Source organism: Prinia subflava, chromosome 3, assembly GCF_021018805.1.
Source record: "Prinia subflava isolate CZ2003 ecotype Zambia chromosome 3, Cam_Psub_1.2, whole genome shotgun sequence".
Taxonomy (NCBI): domain Eukaryota; kingdom Metazoa; phylum Chordata; class Aves; order Passeriformes; family Cisticolidae; genus Prinia; species Prinia subflava.
In genome coordinates, this window is record NC_086249.1 from 32,886,849 (window position 1) to 32,907,884 (window position 21,036).

At 38.3% G+C, this 21,036-nt stretch overlaps 2 protein-coding genes across 8 annotated transcripts in view; one reads left to right on the forward strand and one right to left on the reverse strand.

Moving 5' to 3' along the window:
- Positions 1–510: 510 nt before the first annotated feature.
- KBTBD3 (kelch repeat and BTB domain containing 3) lies at positions 511–18,047 on the reverse strand. Of its 7 annotated transcripts, none has more exons than XM_063394575.1 (3): positions 17,928–18,047; positions 9,557–9,798; positions 511–6,804 (listed from the first exon to the last, which is right to left on the reverse strand). In XM_063394575.1, the coding sequence occupies exons 2-3, from the start codon at positions 9,778–9,780 to the stop codon at positions 5,184–5,186; spliced, it is 1,845 nt and encodes a 614-aa protein (XP_063250645.1). In that variant the 5' UTR covers positions 9,781–9,798; positions 17,928–18,047; the 3' UTR covers positions 511–5,183. The 7 variants fall into 7 exon arrangements, 2 of the variants coding, with proteins under 2 accessions (XP_063250645.1, XP_063250644.1); XM_063394574.1 differs by lacking the exon at positions 17,928–18,047 and adding an exon at positions 17,541–17,914; XR_010079998.1 differs by lacking the exons at positions 511–6,804; positions 9,557–9,798 and adding exons at positions 9,822–11,227; positions 12,729–12,912 and having other exon boundaries at positions 17,928–17,964.
- A 242-nt stretch (positions 18,048–18,289) lies between these two features.
- The window catches only part of AASDHPPT (aminoadipate-semialdehyde dehydrogenase-phosphopantetheinyl transferase), a 29,804-nt gene continuing 27,057 nt past the window's right edge, over positions 18,290–21,036 (forward strand). The window contains exons 1-2 of the mRNA XM_063394580.1: positions 18,290–18,480; positions 19,272–19,497. Of these exons, the coding sequence (XP_063250650.1) occupies positions 18,337–18,480; positions 19,272–19,497 (370 nt within the window). The 5' untranslated portion in view covers positions 18,290–18,336. The remainder of the gene's footprint in view (positions 18,481–19,271; positions 19,498–21,036) is intronic.

Consider the following 21,036-nt stretch of genomic DNA (forward strand, 5'->3'; position numbering starts at 1 on the left):
TAATTATACCTCATTGAATATCCTTCAAGGAGAAACCCTCTAAATATGATTAGTATCCATTAGAATAATTTTGACTAGGAATCATACGATTTCCTGGAGTAGCCATGTACATAAACCTAAATAGCTCTACTTTCTCCCAAAACTGTTACTCTATGGAGACTGTTGATCACTGGTGAAAAATGCTGTCGTACACCAGCTTACTCCAGCAAAAATCCTTGGACCTCCTTTGTTTATGTGAACTATCTTGAATTTATGTATATTTTAATCAATTAATCCTGAGTCTTTCTTCCTTGCTTTTGATGACAGTAAGAAAATCCCTACCATATGGGCTGCTTCAGATGCAAACTGTTCAAGTCCATGGTGAATTCCCTGGATCTGCAGAACATACATACACAATTTCCTTCTGACTGTGCACAGGGTTACACAACTTAAGCTCTGAGATTTGGTTTGTGAATCCCTTCATTGTTGAATATAAGCTTTTAATATTGTGAATGCTGTTGGAATGCTTTGTACGTGTCTCCAAAAGGGTTTTGCTAGCTGAAAGGCTTTTGGGGCAAAGGCCTTGAGAGTGTTGGAAGGTTAATTTGCATTGCATAACTCTAATTTATCTATAGAGGCATCCTGGGGTTACGGAATTTAAAGTTTTGGAAGAATACAAGACAACACTGTACTCTCTCACTTTGTGTTGATGCCATTTCTGCAAGCCTTGGCATGCAAATTGTAGACTAGGTAGCTTTTATCTCCTTTTATTTAAAGCTACTTCTGCTAGTATGGAAGGTACCTTTCAGTAAAAATAAACAACCAATCATTTGCAATACTTAAACTGTTAAAAAAACCTGTATATTGAGCTGATCTAATTTTAAAAAATGATACCCATTTAAATGAGTACCTTACAGTGGTAAACTTAAGAACTTTTAAGCAGACAATTAAAATTAGCATGGGAACAGTAACTCAGTATGCGAAGGATATACAAATACAAGGCCCAAGGATAATTATAAACTGCCCTCACTGCAGTTTTCATCCATGCTAACAGCATTCTCGGTTATAGCATTCAAAATGTTATCCAACTGAGAAAAAAAAACCAACAAACAATCCCCCAAAGAGATTACCTGCATTAGAAACACTGCAGATTCTCATCAGTTTGAAACTCACTGGGAAAAGAAAAAGAAGAGAAGAAGAAAAGAAGAAAAAAAAGAAAAGAGACTGGAGAAGGATTCAGTTGCTCAGTGCTTTATTTCACAAAAGAATGAACATCTCAGCAAATGTGTACTTTCGTACTTTCCACATATCAGCAGAGCCCAGGCAGCAGCGAAATGTTACTGTTCTCTGTGCTTTACTGGGTGTTAGAAGGAAAAAAAGTAAATTGAGCATAATGTTCAGCTATAAATATTGCCAAATACATCCCTGTTTTCAGCCTGTTTGATTAAAACAGATCTTATGCTGCCTCCTGTTGGTCACCTACAAACAGAAACACCTAAAATTAATCTCCACCTTAGGAACTGCAGTCAGCACATTCTATAGCTTATACCTTACCTACTACCCTATACTAACCAGAGGGGTAAACAGTTTTCTTCACACAGTAATACTATAAATAAATCTGACCAGAAAATCTACTCCATTTTGTGAATATAATGAATTTTGAACAGCAATAAACTGACTGACTACAAATGTATTTAGAATATAGAAAACAAATTAATTAGTCCTTAAATAATAACCAGGTCTGTGGAAACATAATCAATAAAACACCTGAATAATTGATATTCATTATAACGACTAAATTAGTATGATAACATTACCAAAGTGCCATAATGTTTTGATAGCATTCTTTAAAAATGAACATTATCCAATATAATCATCACTGGATATTAAAATCCCACATACAAGATATATTATTTTTGTGTATATTCTACTGGTCATGCTTATAATGTATTCTGTGACATAAAATAGAATACTATTAGAAATGTTTTGGTTACATCATTTAAGTGCAAATAGTAGATTATAATTTTACATGCATTTTGTATGTTTAAACATCACTCGGTTTCAGTGAGAACATACATAATCAGTATGTAGTTACTGACTGTTTTTAGAGGAAGGTATTTCTTCATAAAGCTTTGATTCAAAGAGCTGTGAAAAGTCATAAAAGACATTAAAAAACTCACTTTGCATTAATTTTGTGACTTTTGTTTTTAATTGCATAAATGCTCTGTAGACTGAAAAATCTATTTGATCCAAAGTGCAACAGTTACTCATGCAAGTAATTCAGATTCTTTTGTGTAGTTAGTTCACGGAGATTTCTTACATCTTTAGCAATTAATCACAGGGTTTGGAACATAGGTCCTTACTTTTATCATAAAGCCTTGTTTTTAACCATGACTTTCTAACACTTCTGCTTCTTCTGCATTCAGTTCTGCACCAGATTTAATACTTAGTATGTGGAAATGTGGCAAATTATCCTTTTTCCTTCTGTGAGAGCTATAGTACAGGTTTACCTGCCTAACTGCAGAAAATCAGTACCATTTCATAGTAACTTTTTTGTAAGAAATGCTCAAAAGTAACTGACATTACTGCATTATTTCCTGATCACTGAGTAGGAGCTCATGTCCCTGTGAAATCCATGAATGATTTGTCAGACTGGGAAGTGACATTAGTTCCTGCACAAGTGTAGTGTAGAATATTAAAGAAGCATGGCTGTTTTCCCAATTCAGCTTCATTGAATAGTTTTCACTGTCTGTACTGAGGAATTTCTCACATACGTCATTGCTCTGTCTGATGTCAGATGCCAGAGTCCTATAGCAAGTAGCTTGGTGGAAGACTGCCAACAAGATCTGCTGAAGGGAAAAATTTAGGGGAAAGAGCATCACCGGAATGACTCGCTTGCTGTTTATGTGATCCAGCAATTTGGTCAGGACAATGGCAATTAAAACACCCTTGCAATTCTTCAGTCTTCCAATTTGCATAGCTATTTATACCCATGTACTATGGGCATAAAATGTTACTTTTCTCAATGCATAAATTGTATACTCATATTACTTAAGTATAAACACAACACAAATACACAAGCAAAGGTGAATTGGACCTTGTATTCCAATGATGCGACAAGTTGCAATAATTAATGGTTAATGGAGTCTCTATACTACCCTGAGTAGCTTCATTAAAACTAAAACTACCACTTTCCTATGTGTTTGGTTTTTTCCCATTGTTTCAGTAAGTAGGAATAGTATTCTTCCTCTCTCTACTCAATACATTTGCTTTGCACTAACAAAAAGGAGTTGTGTCTCAATATAAAAATACTTGTATTTCTGTAAGGTGATTGTAAAGGTTACCTAGCTACATTTAAAGTATAATTTGGAGACTTATGAAAAAAAAAACCAAAATAAAAAATGTAGAAGTTGCCTGAAATACTGTAGCAAGCTACTTACTTCTACAGAACTGACACACATATTAATATACAGAAATTACTGAGTGGAAGGGTCCTGTTTTATTAACATGTTCTTCAAATATACATGATTTTCTTCTACATACTTATGAAAATCGTTATGATGAATGTTAGCTAAATTTGTAAAGGTATCTGATAACAAATTACAGAGTCAATCACAGAATTGGAACTTTCCTTTGTTTACTGTTTAAAACTGAAGCATGTTCTAGGCAGCATTAAGCTTTAAGCATTAATATTCAGCTTGAGTTTTGCAAAAAGTACATGCAGTAGTGATATGATAATGAACTTACCACCGTTGTCTCAAGACATATAAAAGATGTCTCTGATGCCTCACTAAATTTTATCCATGTTTTAAACTGTTTGGAAAGATGTGATTAAATGTTTGGAATCATTATTCTGTAAGACAATCTTACTGCTTTCACAATACTTATCTGGAACATAAGGGCTCTCAGTGTCTTATGTGGATACCTGGTAAGAAAAGAAATTCTCAGGCTGTGGAAGATTACAAATTATTTTATGAAATCTATCTAATTTCAGTGTCCTCCTGTCAGAAAGAGACTGACTTTGTAAGCGTGAGATCAAATTTACTTCACAATGTATGGCTAGTCTAATATTAGCACTAAAAGTCCATTGCAATTTTAACATTATAACAGCTGACTACTTGAAGTTTATCAAGCAATATATTATGTAGTGTTTACTGTATAATATTTTAACATCTAAAATTGCCATGAAGGTCAAGATAAAGTGTATTAATTAATTTAAGCCACTAGAGATGATTTCTCACCTTAGAAGTACTATTTACCATCGACTTTCAATATGGGAGTGCAGTTTTGTAACTTAGTATTTGATGTATGACAAGATACAAACTTTTCCCATAGTTAACTAAAGCAACAGCTACGATTCGTTTTACGGCTTGCTGCTATAAGCAGCCTAGTAACTGCTTAGTAGGTAGCACTGAAGACTTCAGAGATGGAAGACTTCTGTTAGAAAACATCCTGAAGTGTTTTTTGTTTAGCTAGCAACATGACTGAAGCAAGATACCACATGAATCATCAATCCTGTAGAAACCTACACTGCAGTATGTTATTGAAGTTTACTTTGCTGCAGTTAATGGAATGGAAACAGAAAATAAAGCTACTACTAAGGCACAAGGATGGAGAAAAACTGGTAAAACTGAAGAGCTGAAGTAAGATGACAGGAATTACCAGTCTCTTCAAGTTAGATACCTGGTTTTAATACTGTGAAGGTCACTTTGGCTCTTGTCCTTGCTAAGGTCATTGTGATAAGATAAAGCTGACAATTAATTCCTCTTACAGGATTATGAACACAGAAAATCTAAATAACATTAATGAAAATGCCTTTTAAACTTCAGTTACGTAGGGAAAACAGTATCACAGTCAGTTTTCTCATTTAGCAATTTATCTCTTCGGACAACTGAATATTACAGAAATAATGGCACATATTACACAATTAATTCCTCATGAATACTCTTTTTGGAAAATTAATATAATTTTGAAAACTATTCTGATAATTACAGAGAAGAATTGTATATAAAATTAAGTAATACTGTCTTTATAACGACTAGCATGAATGACATTTTAATGGACTTTTCCAAAAGCAATCCTACAGCATTTAATTTAAACTGAAAATTTAAACAAACGAGTACATATTTCTCCATCTGTAAACTAATACGTAAAAGCTGTTCTACAACTTGTGCATTTAAATAGACTCTTTTGGCTTGGGAGTTTCAAAATTCTCCAGAGCAAATCGTCAGTACGGGTGACCAGGGGTCCCTGTATTTATTAAACTGAATGACCTGACAGTAAAACTCAGTTAAGGCTCTTGGCATTGGTGAGACTTCTTCCCACTCAGACCTACTACTGTGGTAGACTTGAACTTCATCTGTGATTTCTTCTGGAGCATAATCACCACCTAGTATATAAATTTTGTCTTCTGTCCCAACTGCCCCTGCATTAAAGCCAGCGCATTCAAAAGATCCTTCCCCTTTCCAAACACAGGTTTCTGGGCAAAAACTGTAGACCTTGTAAGTGGAGAGATCGCATATGTACAATGTACAGTTCACTGGAACAGCTTTGATTAGAGTTGCATGGAAAAACTGCCCAAATTCTGCTACAAGCTCAGACCACTGATCAGTCATAGCGTTATACTTAAAGAAACAGTCAAGAGATGGATTAAAGGCATCAGTAATCTCTACTTCTGAGCCAAGGACATAAATTATATTCTGGCATGCACTTGCTTCTGGATAGTAGATACCTCTTGGTAACTGGCTTACAGATTTCCAGTCTTTGGAAAGAGGATTATAGGATTCTACATCCAAAAGACTTCGAGTTTCTTGAGCTCCTCTGGTCTTTCCACCTATTACAAAGAGCTGATTTAAGGTTACAACAGATGTGTGCATTGTCCTCGGTTTTTTCATTGCTGACACTATGGAGAATTCATTGCTGACTGGACAGTAGCACCAGGTTTGGTCAGTGGCATCATGAAAAGGTTCAGCAATATGAAGCCTGACAGTCCTATAACAATTCCCCTTGCATCCTCCAGTTATAAATATTTTTTCTCCATAGCTAGACAAACTTGACCCTGGCAGATCAATCATGTGCGTATGTGGTAGTTCTTTCCATTTATCTGTTTTGATGTTGTAGCAGAATGTATGTCTGTTTTCTCCATCTTCATCAGTTTTATGAACGAAAATGTATTTTTCTGTTGTTGAAGGACGTGCATCTGGAAACAATCCACTGAAGTTCTGCACACTTTTAACTGCATCATTGATTATTACTGAGCAATTAGCACTCTTAAGTAAGTGTTCTTCGGAATGCAGAAAGTCCTGCAAAGTCTTTTCAGGTAACTGGTGTAATCTCACTTTTTGAATCAAATTAGGTAGGTATTTCTGCCGTGTTTCTAGGTTGTGTTTGGTCCACTGGAGGACAGCTTTCAACACTGATTCTTCCTCAGGGACATCTAGTTCATCAGCCTCGAGACATTTTTGTAATATCTCAAAATTCATCTCCAAGAAATCACTCGATCTGAGCAGCAATGAAAAGTGGTGTTGTACAAAATCTAGTGCATGGTCAAACAAGCGGACAGACCCATAACTTTCTGATAGAGAAAGCAACTGTAAGCAATTCACAAGATCAATACTTTTTATTAGGAAGTCACTGCAAGCTTTGGAAAGGAGTGAAACTTGAAGAAATGATGACAGTTGGAAGAGCATTTCCACATTATCATCTGTTATCTCTGTTTTTCCTGTGTAAGCATAATCAAGAAAAGCTTTCACTGCCTTGGGTGATAGGTTACTAATAGTAACATTGCCATCATCCCGTTCTTTCATATTAACTTCAAACATGGCTCTGCGAATAGAATACAGAAGATATAAACACAAATTAAAGATTTACCAAACACACGAGAACACTGATGTGGAAGGAGACAATTAGGGGCATGTAATAATGTGGGCTGGTCTAAAATACAGAAGTTCTTATGTGAACAGTTAATTTAGTTGGAGTGTTTGAAGGAAAAAATGATCGGTGATAACATATTCAAATTGATGGCTTAACAAAATCAATAGAAGCACCTGTGTTTTCTATGGATTTTCACAAACAGTGATAAAGTCTGCAGCTCTCAATGTGAGAGAAAATGTAAAATTGTTCAGGACAGCATCACTTTCAACTTTGGGAAAGAAAGGCTGATTTAAAAAAAAAAAAAAAAATTTCAAAAGCCCCACGAGTTAGGTCATGCAATGTGGATGAGTACATAAAATTACATGAAAACAAAAAAGCCTTCCCTGAGCAAATGGCTGGACAGATGATGAGTGTAGTCCTCAGAAATAAATGTAGGTGAGGGGTAAATAAGGAGAAAAAACAAAGAAACTTAATTCTTGCTTTAGAGTTTAGAGAGAGATGTATGAGTAGAGGCCAATGTCAAAGTAAAAATGAGGTTTTGACATATGATTGCTTGACACAAACTGTGCAGAAAGTAGATTGTGACTGAATACAAAGACGATGTTTGAAATTGTGGAATGAACTATTGATCAGGAGATCTGTGGAAATTTTATTAGAACTTTAACTGCTTTATTTTAAGGATGTAATAACATTTAACTCTTTCACACAATCTAACATGGCAAGCTAAAATAGTTAAAATTTTACAAGCGGGTAAGTGCTGGCAATAGAACAGTGCTGCAATATCCCTTGCTCTTCCCTCTCAGAGCCTAAGCCTCAAGCTAGGATAGCAGTGGCTTCTGAATATGACACAAGATAATAGTGGAGGAAGATAAATCATCAAATGCAAAGTAGAGAATCTGGATATTAATATATCATAGTTAATTCAGATTTAAAAAACCCCTCTTATAGTTCAGTTATACACTGAGTATCTCTGTTATATGGAATTTTTAAAATCCCATCCTTTTTTGAAGCCGAAGAGGGAAAAAAACACCAGTGTGTATAGCACATACCCTTCGGGATGTGAACATCTGGTAAGGCAGGAACTCGCCTGACTTCCCGAACAAGAACATAAAATTACAGTGAGACACCTGTGTCCCAAAGACCTCTTTGCACACTAAGTGATGACCCTTGTAATCCTTTCCTTATTAACCCATAAGCTATGAAATCTCTAATTAGGGAGTAAAATTGCAACTGAACAACCCTAGTAGAAGAAGAGCGATGTAGGCAAAGGCTTTGACTCTGAAAGCTAACAAGTAAGGATCACAATGTTGATGATTCTTTGGTTGACACAATTAAGCCGAAACTAAGAGAAGTCCAAAGGCCAAGGAAGACAAGTGTTCCATTTTAAAATGTATGTAGTGGACTTAGGTATTTTTTATTCCTTGAAGGTAAAAAAATGGGCCTTGCATTCCAGGACAACTTATGAATGTGATGGCTGCTATTATCTCCCATATCAACCATTAGGAGCAGGGAGAAATATCTCCTGGTGGATTTTAATCTGAAGAGTCTGTAGGTAATGAAAAGGACACGTGTATTTCCATGCACTTAACTTCAGTTCTAAAAATTACCACTGGAATCTATTTCATCCTAGTATTTCTTTCTACCAGATCATCTCAGCGCTGTCAAGCAGTTAAAGACAATGAAAGTAGTCCTGTGTGTCAGAGAAAAAACCAAATCTCCTCCTACAGTGGAGAAAGCGCTAATTTCATCTGCATTTCTTTTTTTTTTCCAGTAATTCTTAGAACACATCCAGCTATATTCTGTTATATGTGGCAGACTCACTTAGACCATGAGATGTTCCAGGACATTTGAAAATAACACTCAACCTATGTACAGGCAACTGAAGCTATAGCAACTGAGCCTATAATTATCTCGTTCCCAGGAGTCCATTTTTGCATTGTTAGAGTCTTAGCTTTCTTTTTAGTAAACTGTATTCAGAAACACTTTCAGTGTGGGACTGCAAATTTGAACATTTCTAATAAAAAGTTTAGCAAGGCTTCTTCATAAATTAATGTTCTGTATGTGAATGAAAGCTGTCCCTTAAGAATACATAGCTTTAAGCAGAAGAAGGAAGATCCATTTCCTGCTGAAAGGCTGAAATCTGTAGTTTAGGAAAAATATGCATATCAGAGGTTTAAATACCTCTGAAGACTACTATACTGTCCATTCTTTTTGGACAAACAAAAACCAGTTCCATTCCAGAGTTATGTACAATTTATCTACAATTGCTCAGTACAAGGTGTATTCGTAACCAATCTGTTACGTTTCGCAACATAAATGTGTCGAAGTAGATAGACTATCATAGACAAAGGCGGACAATATCCTTGCAGACCTTCAAGTACTGATACGGGCAACAGGTAACTCTTAAACACACATAACTTGTGTCAATTCAACCTAACAGTAGAACCACACATTTATGATTTGAAACCTTTATTTCAGATTTTCAACTGCTGTTGGAATCTGATTCATAGAGTCCTCATGCCTTTTTGAAAATACAAAGAGCCATATCTGGCATACCCTGAAAATTATGTTTGAATGCTTTGCTCAAAACTCTGCAGATATATGTAAATTGTGATAATTGTTTCAACTTTTTTTAATTCTCTTCCTTCCCTCCCAGAGAACTTAGAATCTATTTCCTGCAAACTCATGCCAAAATTATGTTTACCTGAAAAAATCACTGCATGCTGCCAGTACACAACGATGACAGGGAATTATTTCATCTTTCACAAGAATTTTAAAATCAAAAAATATATTTTGTTCTCTGAATTTTTGTAGTACTTTTAGAATTTGTTGTCCATGACCTTCAGCCACTAAGGAATTGATTTTATTTTCAGGAACAGAAATTCCATTGCAAATAGGTCTGCTAATGTAATCCCGTTGATTGGCCATGTTTTCTTCAATCCTTTCCTGAAATGGAAAAATAAGTAATTGATTCTACAGTCTTATTATTAAAAAAAATCAAACAAAATTAATACACCATAAAACAAGGAAGTTCCCAGCTTTGAATTTAGTTTGTAGAACATATGCAGAGATAGAAATTTGTGTTACAAGTGACTTTTATGCTGAATTTGATAATACTATTACTTTGTAAAATATACTCACACGGCGAATTTTGAAAAGTAAATTATCTGCCATACATCAGAGAACAATTCCACCGATAATACTCACCTGTAGGAACTTTTTCAGTAAAGTCCACAGGAAGCACATCAAAGAGTGTGTTTAATTGTCATTTAAGAGCAAGACTAGTCCTAGGCTTATCCTCAAAAATTCCAAATTCTTACAATTTGATATAAAATTAAGATGGAAAAAGAAAACTTTGTTAGATATTTTACATTCCAAAAGGCTGATCACTCTACATCTTGAGTGGAAGGGAGACACAGGCTATTAGACTGCATCCTAAGTGGATTCCCATGAGGCACTCTGGACTGCAATAATGGCATACAAACAACACGAACAGCCTGGCTGAATAACGGGATTGCTGGGGCTTACCAAATAGGGTTATTTAGAGACGGTTTGGTGACAGTACACGTTTGAGTGTTTAGTCAATTGAAACTGATTTTGTCATGTACCTCTGGTCTTGTTAGGAAGCTTTATGATTGCCTACTCTGAATTTCATTTACAGTGGCATAAATTACCTGGCTTTAGAACACATACAAATTTAAGACCATCTCCCTTTCAGCTGCCAGGGTTGTTTTCTGGTGAAAATCCCTACACTGATCAGTGGGGTTTGGGGTTTTTTTTATAGTAAATTGGTTTTAACTGTTTTTTACAATAAAAGTATTTTATTCCACTTTGTCAACATAAACTTTAAGCATATACTTTATTTACACCTATTTAAAGAGCTGTTTATATATTGCAGATGCATAAAATGTCCTTACTGCAAATCTGAGTCAAGACTGCCTATTTTAAAGCTTAAAGAAACATTCCAATTTTTTTTATTCCAGGATTTTGCTTCCACAATTCCAGTTAAAATCAGCAACAGATAATGGCCCACCTGAATTGACAGAGGACAAAAAAATTCCAAACAAAACCCAGAAACAAGAAAATACTGGTTTTGGTTTTTAATTTTGTGAAAAGGCTCATCTGATGACATGATACATTCACAGCAAACTAAACCATCAAGCAGTCTTCTTCATGTGAGGTACTTTCACAGCAGACTGATCTATACTTTATTTAGTCAGGTAGCTCCAACCACAAATAGACCTCCATGTCTCCTGGAAGAGAAGAGATCCAGTGATCTTGCTGCCAGCATTGGCACCCTTGGAGCAGGCATCTTCTCCTTCCCATGGCCAGACAATCTCAACGTATTCACTCTTTCCATTCTAAGCCTGAGGAACTAGGAAAATACAGAAGAACAAGACCACCATTTATTCTGATAATGTATGGCCTCAAAAACCCCAACTTCCATAAATCATAAAACTTTTTCATGTGTCAGAATTCTCTAGAATACCCTTTTCTTACAAATTTAAAAGCCTGCTCCTCAAAAGGCTGAATATTCAAAAGCAGAGTTGCTTCAATCACATCAGTTTCTCACATCTGAATGAAGCTTTAAAAAAAAGTGAATTTCAAAGTTTATTTGGCATCACGTAAAATAACACTTCTAAAAGAAACATAAACCTTTTTGCAAAATTCTGGAACTGACAATAGATACTAGACATTTTTCTCCACTTACATGTAATTTCTATAACAAGCTCCAACCTAAAATGTGCTTTCTGTAGATAAAATTACCAATTCAGTAATATTGGTATTTGTATCATGAACATGGAAACATCCACTGTAATCAAGTCCAACTATGCTATTTTAGGCAAGACATCATATGACCACTTTCATGCAAGCAATGCGTGTTTCAGAAAGTTTTCTTTTACCACACTATTACCACAAAAACTCTATTTCTGTACATTGGTGTAGAGACTGTAAACCTTTGAATTACACAGTCAATTTATTAATGCTTACACATATATGTTCTTCTGTTAAACTTGTTATTTGACTTATTTTTCCTTTGTGTATTTATTCACTCTTACAATTATCAAGAGTGTTGATATCCTCTCTCAACTTTCATTAGAATGAGCGACTGTCAAACTTTCCAAGGTTCACTTATATGGCTGAGTTTCTGGTTTTCCTTATTATTTCTAGCAGTTTTCTCTTTACCCTGGTTTGATCCTAAATTTCTTTCCCTGATACAAGATCTGTTGTACAACATTATGGTTCAGATCTCATCACTGTCTCACAAGTCCAATTTGCAAGTGAGCTAGTGCATCATAATCCTAATCTCTAATAGCAGTATCTCATTATTTTTAAAAAGCAAAATTCAGCAGTGTATTTTTTGTTTTTGTCCATGATTAAGCAATGTGGTAATGAACACTGTGCAATGACTTAGCCTAATTCACCCTTCTCTCCATTAAAAAAATACGTATTAAAAAAATTCAACTTCCAGCTGTCTTGTAGCCAATTCTTGACTTATTTTATAATTTTGGTATTAATGCACCACTTCACTGAATCTGTTGATGATTTTAGAGCCCTCCAAATGCTCTTAACAATTGAGCTAAAACTTGGTATGTTAAACAAGACATAATTATTTCATGCATTCTTCTACAAAGCCATATGAATTAATCAATAGGGTTTTTTATAAATATTTGATCAATTCTGACAAAAGGGTAAGAAACGTAGGGGGTGCAGATATATGTTGAAGAGGTCTGCAGCTCAGAAATGCTGGGGAACACTCCTCCTTTTATTTGCTCCATAAACTCTCACAGGATTCCAATTACAAAGCCAGTCCTCATGTGGATTACCAAGAACCAAACTCCAGTAAATAGTTCATTAGAATTGGGACGTCTTACTTCTGCTTTTTAAGACATGTCTGTGTTCTGTTCAGCAACCAGCCTTGCAGCCTCTCCTGGAACATGACATGAGTACTGCTGTACATGATCTGATCTCTCAGCACTGGACAAAACCTCCCTGCTCATGTACTGGACCTTTACAGTCTTACACTGACAGATGCCCTCTTAGCTTTAGCCCACTCTCCTGAAAAAAAAGCAAAAAACAACAAACCAACAATTGGTTGGCAAAGACAATTGAAAACTATTCCAAAACTAAACTCCCCTAGAGTTAAAAGTTAAACATTTGCCCTGGCTTGTTTTTCTTGTAAGCCACCTCAAACACAAGGCCAGTTGGCTGCTACAGTGAAAGCTGATACAAACTTCACCCTTATTAAGGTCAACCCCATATAATACATGTGGAGGACATGTATGTACCTCTCGAAACGATCTGCACAGCTCTCCAGTTGAGGGGCCAGGCATTCTGCACGCCTGACAGTCAGGCAAAGCCCAGTCTGTCTAGGGCCACAGAGCAACAGCAGTTGAACAGAAGGCTGGGAATAGTAAGCTACTTCTGGTCATTACGATGGATGAAATAATGAACCACTTGGGAGCTCTGAGGGTAAGAGCATTCTTATGATCTGTCACAAAATCCAGTAATAAGGGCCCAGACCTCATTAGTTGTGCTGTTTATAAGACCCCTCTGTCATAGAAGCATAGAGTGATTTGGGTTGGAAGGGCCGTAAGGGATCACCCAGTTACAACCCTTTGCCAGTTGTAACACTGTCCTTTTCCCAAGACTTTAAGGCACAGAGCAGTCCGGAACATAATAAGCTCATTGACCCAGATGCCAAGTAACCACACTGAAAACTCGGATAAGACCATAGTCAAAGTATGAGATATACACATGTTCCTCTTAGTATCTAAGCATTGGTAAAAAGCTACAAGAAAGTGTTTAACTGACCTTAATTCCATGCAAACAGCTATGAAAACCTCACTGAATTTCCAGTGGAACTTTGCAATGTTAATGCTCCCTTTCCAAAGATATATGAAAGATGTAAGATATTTATGATTGTCTTTTAGTTAGCACCATCAAGAATCCTCCTTAAGTGTTCTTATAATTCTGTATCTAGAAGATACTGGTATGTGTAATTTATTTTCTTACACCTTTCCTTTGCAAAGTCCAAATTACCTTTAGACTATAAATTTAATAACCTGGATATACGTTGAATCCTAGATATTATACTAGGAGACTATAAACACAGCATACTGTTAAACTCATAAAGGAGACCAGAAACACCCAAGACATTTTCAGAACATACAGGCATATACTATAATCATAACCACTGCAATACACCTCCTAGAAATGATTTTCACATCCATTCCACCAGATCAGAAAGAGCAAAGCAAACAGAACTGTGAAGTGACCTTTCAGCAGAGATGAACTTTTGTTTGTGCAGAATCTGTTGTAGAAAGCACTGATCAGAACATACATAATGTACGTGTATAAACACTTCTGCTGAAAACATTTTGCTAAACCAACAGTCCAAACAGCCTTAGCTGCTACAACTGACAAATAAAATGGTTACAGAAGTTTAAATATGCTAATGAAGTTGAGAATGGTGGAACATGTGCAATTTCTTAGTGAATAACCAAGGAAAAGATATCAAACTAGGGAGAGGATGTGTAGTAACAGTGAGGCATGAAGACCCAGATGAGGGTCCAGAAAGACAGTGACAAAGACACCAAACTGTTTGATCACTTGATAATAGTGAGATAAAAATACACAATATAAAATTATATTATAAAATATAAAATTCTGTTTTGTGGAAGTACTGAGCACACATAAGTATCACACACAGCTCAGCTGGTACTTTGCCAGGAAAAGCCCCTTAGGGCTGTGCCTGCCTGACAATAAACAGGACCAAACCCTTGGAACAGGACTGAGGCTCAAGACTGTTCCCAGCACAAGGGAGTGGCCATTTAGAAATTACAAATAAAACCGTGCAGGTAGACGTTTTCTCCTCTTCCAAAACAGCTGGCAAAACCAGTCTAAACTCAACCCTGATTTAGTACTTTGTTACTTACAAACAATTGTAAAACAATCTATCTGCTTTTATGTGAAAGCACAATACAGCTGTGCTACAGCAATCACCAATTTAAAAAAAAATCATTCTTCATACTTCATAGCAGGTATCTTATGAGAAATTAATTGTTCTTCAATGGAACATTACATTTACTATGTAATTGGATAGTATGTCTTACTAGGGAGCGGGATTTTAAAAAAGGGAAATCTAAGATCTAGAATTTTACAGAACACTTTATGTACCTAGGATGAAAGAATTAAGCACAGTGAAGATGAAGAAATTGTACAGATTTCTCTAGGGAACTTTCAGGGGCTTTTTCATACAAAATTTAACTGTGCATTAATATATGTTTTGAAAAGATCACGATCAGCATTCTAAGATCTAATATTAAAACTATTATATTACTGAGTCTACTGTATACCTATCAAGATGATTTGCTATTTTCATTCCTCATCCACACAAAAGGAGAGAACTTAATGACTTGTTAGTAAGTTTTAGACACCACTCTACACTACGCATCTAATTTAACATGCACTAAGACAAGTATGAGTGCAACAGATATCTGTAGGATTTGGTGTCACTTCTGATTAATGACTAAAAAGCAAGAGTGGTTTAAAATGTAATTAAACTAAATAGTGAGTACACGTTCTGTGCTTTTATATTCCATTAATGTGTTGATTGTCACTGATTGGCCTAAGATTGAAATCACTAAGAGAATTCCAAGTTCCTGCCTGGAAATTTCAATGCAACTTAGTCTCACAGATTTTTCATAAATAACTTAACTTCAAAGAAAAATAATATTCAGTCAATCATTTTAGAACAAGCAAAAAAATGCACAGGACATTCTGAGACATTTAATCCACAAATATGACATTTATCAATAATAAATGTTGAGTTGGTATTCTCAGATTGAAAGGTGACATAGAGACTTTAAAGGTTTGTGTTCTTTAGAAGTGATAAAAAAAATCAACATGGAAAAAACCTCAGCATGGTACCAGTAGGAAGTACGAAAATCACACTAATTCCTGGAAGCATTCCAAGAGTGGAAGATTCCCACTCTGCAAGCACTGATCATTAAATGCATGTTCCCTGACCGACACATGAACCCATTAAGATAAAGCAGTAATCACTTCAAACAAGTAAAACCAGCTGGATTCTATCCTATAATTAAATTTCTCCCATTCATCAAGTTACTTTGCAAATTATTTTCTTAGCCAAAAAAGATCAGGAACTGTAATTTTAATTTTCAGAAAAAAATGGAATTAAAATAACGTACTGTACTTCTGGTGAAAATAACTGCAAATTCTGTAAAAGAAAATGACAGCCCTGAATGGCTTCTGTAGTCTGTCACTTTGTATGTCACTAAAGTGTGGGGTTTTTTCCAAACATGCATGCAATATTGAACATCTTTTGAGAATAATTTAGCATACCTTATTATAATAGCATGTTTTACTTAAAAGAAAGATGTGGGTTCCTATTGAATACATCTATAATTATATTACATATTATACAGTGCATCTTGATCTTCAGTGTACATTTGCACACGAAGCTCAATTTTTTTTTAATTAATCCACTAGTTAAAAAAGTGCTACATGTTTAAATCTCTTAAGCAGACAGCATGGACAAGCCAAACCTGTCAATCAAATCAGACGGGGTTTTTTGGAACTAGGTAAGATCCACAATCCACTAGTATTACCATCTATCAGTAATCAAATATACAAAAGGCCACAATTTCCTCTTCAAAGTGTGCAGAATACCAAGTTTCAAATGTAAGCTTCAGCTACAGTTTGATATTGGTGAAGAGCATTTTCCTGGGGTTTTTTCTTAACTGTGTTAAATCCTCCTCTGCTGTCAGTCAACTTTGTCTACGGGTTTGGATAATGCATAAGATTATACCATTCCTTGCTTCACTAAATCATGAAGAAAAATAGGGATAATAATTTGAAATAAGTCAAATACCCAACTGATTCCTTGATTAAACATTTGTTTATGCAATGTTACTTCGGTGTTTAAAATATTTTGCGAAGATCCATCCATACTCAGTTATAATTGAGACTTAATCTAGACAGAAAGACCTTCTGGGCTGTGTAGAAACAGCAGTTTCCCGTATTAACAGTGAGCTGGCAATGCTAAACAACAACAACAAAAAAGTAGGATAATAACGAATACCTGCAATAACACAATTTTCAGCACTTTGTATCATTTGTACATGGTCAATATAGGACGGATGTAGTGTAAGTATTTCTAAGGGCAAGCAACAGAAAGGTTGTAAATTTTCAAACAGGCTCTTATTTTTTAGCTATGTGTCAACTCCAGAACCAAAGGGCAAACAAATTTATTACTTTTTGAGGATTTAGAGATGGCCTATAATTGAGGGCACATGGGAATCCATCCAGTTCTGACAACCATTGGAATTCTACACAGAACAATGAGCACAAGAGGATACAAGAGGCTTTTGTTCCGAGCATCCTTAGGAGCCAGAACCCTGCTAGGGTGATGCAGCGCGCTGCATCTGCTCTCGGGACAATCAGCTCCTCTTTACAGTCAATAAAAGGCAAACAGAGCCCAGCCCGCTGCGACAGCTCTGCCAAGGGCCTGGACGGCTCTCCAGCAGGATGAAGGCGCTGACGGCAACACCTCAGCAGGATGTGCTGGCGGCAGACACGGGCCGCGCATCACCTGTCCTCAGCGGGCGCCGCCACCAAGAACCATTACCCCACCTCCCCCGCACCCCCGAGGCCGTAACCACCTCTCTGTGCCACACATGGCCGAGGGAGGTAGAATTCAGCGGGCAGCTACGCTCTTTGTGCCACGGCCAGGACTGTCGGCCGCCCCAGCCTCCCCAAGCCCGCAGCAGCTGCCGCCATCGCCCCCTCCCCGCCCGCCGGGCGACGGCAGCGGCATCCGCGCCCCTACTGCGCATGCTCAGGCCGCCCGCGCCTGCGCCCCGCGGCGGCTCCGTTCATTCTAAGGGAGGACTAATTCTGACAGGACGGGCGGGATGGGGCAAGGCGATCCCCTTCTCTCACAGCGCGGCCCGGCCGCGGCATGCGGCGCTTTCCGCCACTGCCGCCTCTCCGCAGGCGGCGAAGCGCCAGTCCCCCCTGAGCGCTCCCTCCGAGCAGCGCGCACCCACCTGCAGCCAACACCCGCAGCTCACCGACCGGTCTGACCCACCCTTCGCAGCAGCCACGCAAGCAGATTGGCTCTTTCCGGCGTCACTCTCCTGTTCCTTGCACTCTGAATGGCTCCGCCGGCCGCCACTCCAGGTGAGAGCCCGCCCATCGCGCCGAGAGTGCTCCTCTCTGACGACACCGCGGGTGCAGCTCCGCCGCAGGCACCGCCTTTCCCCTGATAGGTCGCTACCTGGCGCATTCCGCTGTCACTCACAGGGCGCTCTGAGATTGGATTGGTTAGTGTTCCCGGGGGCGGGGCCCTCCGTGCTTTCCGCACGCCGATTGGCTCCCGCCGGGCCCGAGGGGGCGGGTGATAGCGGCGCGGGGCGGGCCCGCGGGAGGGTGCCGGGAGCGCGGCGGGGCCGGGCCATGGGCAGCGTGCGCTGGGCCTTCCCCTGCGGCGCCTGGCGACCGCGCCGCCGCGAGTGGCTGCTGGCCGCGCAGCTGGTGCAGCCCGAGGAGAAGGAGCGCATCGGCCAGTTTGTCTTTGCCCGCGATGCCAAAGCCGCCTTGGTACATGGGGAGCGGGGGCGCGGTTGTCTGTCTGCGCAGTCAGCACTGCCCAAATTCCCAGTGTGTCGTAGGAAAACATGCCCTGCACGGGCATTTCCGGGATGCAGAGCTAAAGGATAAGCCTTGTGTAAAAGTATGAAGCTCTGTCTCACTAAGGAGCAAGGAGGAACCGCAGGCTGCTGTCAGTAGTTACTCTGGAAGACTTTGCAATTTCTAATCGTGATACCAAGTCAGGAGACAAAATCAGAGTACGCTGGGACACTGTACATGAGACCATCAGTGTAACGAGTAGGAAAATAAAGCTGTTTTACATGATTCAGGTTTTAAAGCTCGCCTAATAATACAGTAATACACACCTGGTAATTAGTCTGGAAGGAATTACTCATCACTTTTAGCTGTTGAGTATTTCATTTAGCACCTAGGTGGTGAATGGATGTACTGAATGGAAGGCTGTTGAGATAATTTTACTGTTCAGGATGGTGTAAAAGAGCATTTATTTGTGCCAAAAAGCATCGTAAATAAGGTAGAGGAACTCTGTGATTTGTCTAGGCTGGCACTGTTTTTCATCTTGTGTTAAGTGTGCTGATAGGGACAGTGTATTTGATACTTTGATCAACTCTTTTGCTTGAACTTGTTTGACACAGCTTTTATAAAAGGAGACATTTAAATTATTTGGCTAAAATACACGACTTGGTATCAACAGTAATAAACCAACATTTTTTAGGCAGGAGGTTTTCTAGCAACCATGTAGCACAATAGTTCTGTATTAATTACTTCCTTTTATTTCACAGGCTGGTCGCCTGCTGCTGAGGAAATTAATTTCAGAAGAGCTGTGCATACCTTGGAATGAAGTGCATTTGCAAAGAACATCAAAAGGAAAACCTTTCCTGGCTAATAACTTACTCAGTATCAATTCAAATTACAACTTCAATGTCTCTCATCAAGGAGATTATGCAGTCCTTGCAGCTGAGCCTGAGCTTCAAGTTGGCATTGATATTATGAAGACTGATTTACCAGGTAATGCATTATAGTGACTAAAGCAGATTCTGCCGTATTTGAGTACTGAACATTTTCACATTTCCCAAAGAACCAATCTGTGTCCTAGATATTTAGTGTAATTAGAAGAGAGAGTATGAAAGCGTTGTGGATTTGGGATTTCTAGCTGTTAAATGCACTCCTCATTGTTTATTTTGGGGTGCACTTTAGGATAGATACGGTTATATTTCTCATTTAGAGAAGCAGAACCCTGGGAAAATAAGGTCATGAATCCTATCATATGGACAGTTCCAGCATCTGAAGATACTTTAATTGTGGGTTTGCTGTCTGTGAGGCAGAAGCAGGGACATCTTTCCAAATAGGGACAATGGGATCCATCCCCATGAGAACTTCACAGACTGTGTTATTCAGTTGTCCCATAAGGATGGACATTTCATGTGTCAGCCAACTGGCAAGGCAGATTCCCTGTGAATGTGCAGTAATCCTCAGTGAGAGGGGATCATGAGGAGAGTCATGAGTCTTGGGAAAAGACTAAACTTTACAAAATTTAGTTATTGGCTTATTTATTTGTATGAAAGGACTGTATAGATTGGTGAACTTCAGGATCAAAATTAGGATTGTAGCAAAGTGTATTTTTAAATACACTTCTAGGGAGAGCATGTAGTTTGCAAATGTTCATTGGTGCGTGACTGGGTTAAAGGAGAAACATACTGGGATGTATGATTGACTGGAATTCTGGTTTTTTTAGAATCTTAAACATTTAACCAGATATAACAGTAGCAGCTGTGTTCTTAGAGAATCTGACTTCACAGTTTTTGGAGTTGCCTGGCATTTTATGCTGCAAAGCACATTGTGTTATAAGGTAGAGATTCAGATAAACCCTGACTGGATAAGTTTCTGTCTGATCACTTTACACCTTTTTAATGATAACTACAGTTTTGGGTTGTCACATTTAGCTAGGAGGCACAGAAACCTTGCTGCAATCTGAAGTTGTTTCCTGTGACTTCTAGCTGCAGTAGACCCTCGCTCTGAACATGGTGCTCAGTGTGTGGGGCCACTGGGTAGCCTTTGGAGCATCCTCCACCAGAGCTGTTGAGTGTTTTGTGGCAGGAATTGTGTCCAGTGGGTAAGGCTGCTTTGGTACAGGGGCACACCTGGCAGCACTGCAGTAACACAGGGCCCAAATAACCAGATTAAGCTTGAAGCTGGTGCTTTTATCATAGCCCTCTCAGGCAAAGCAGGCAAGGTGATGTCCTAGCTGTCTCCTCCCAGCATCTTGCACACCCTCAGCCTGCGTGCAGGGGGCGCAGAGTTACAGAGAAGGCCTTGATGCAAGCACTGCTGGTACCAGTGTAGTGTCAGCACTGGGTGAGGCATTGACCTGAAACACAGCACTGCACAGGCTGCCATGGAAAAGGTAACACCTGGACCGAGTACCCTTGGAAACACTCTGGGTGGGCTGCCACTGGCCTTACCACAGGACTCACTAGTTTTAATTCCTCATTCCAAAATGTTTCTAGTTTTAGCGGGTAAATAGTGAAAATAAAAACGTCAAGGTTT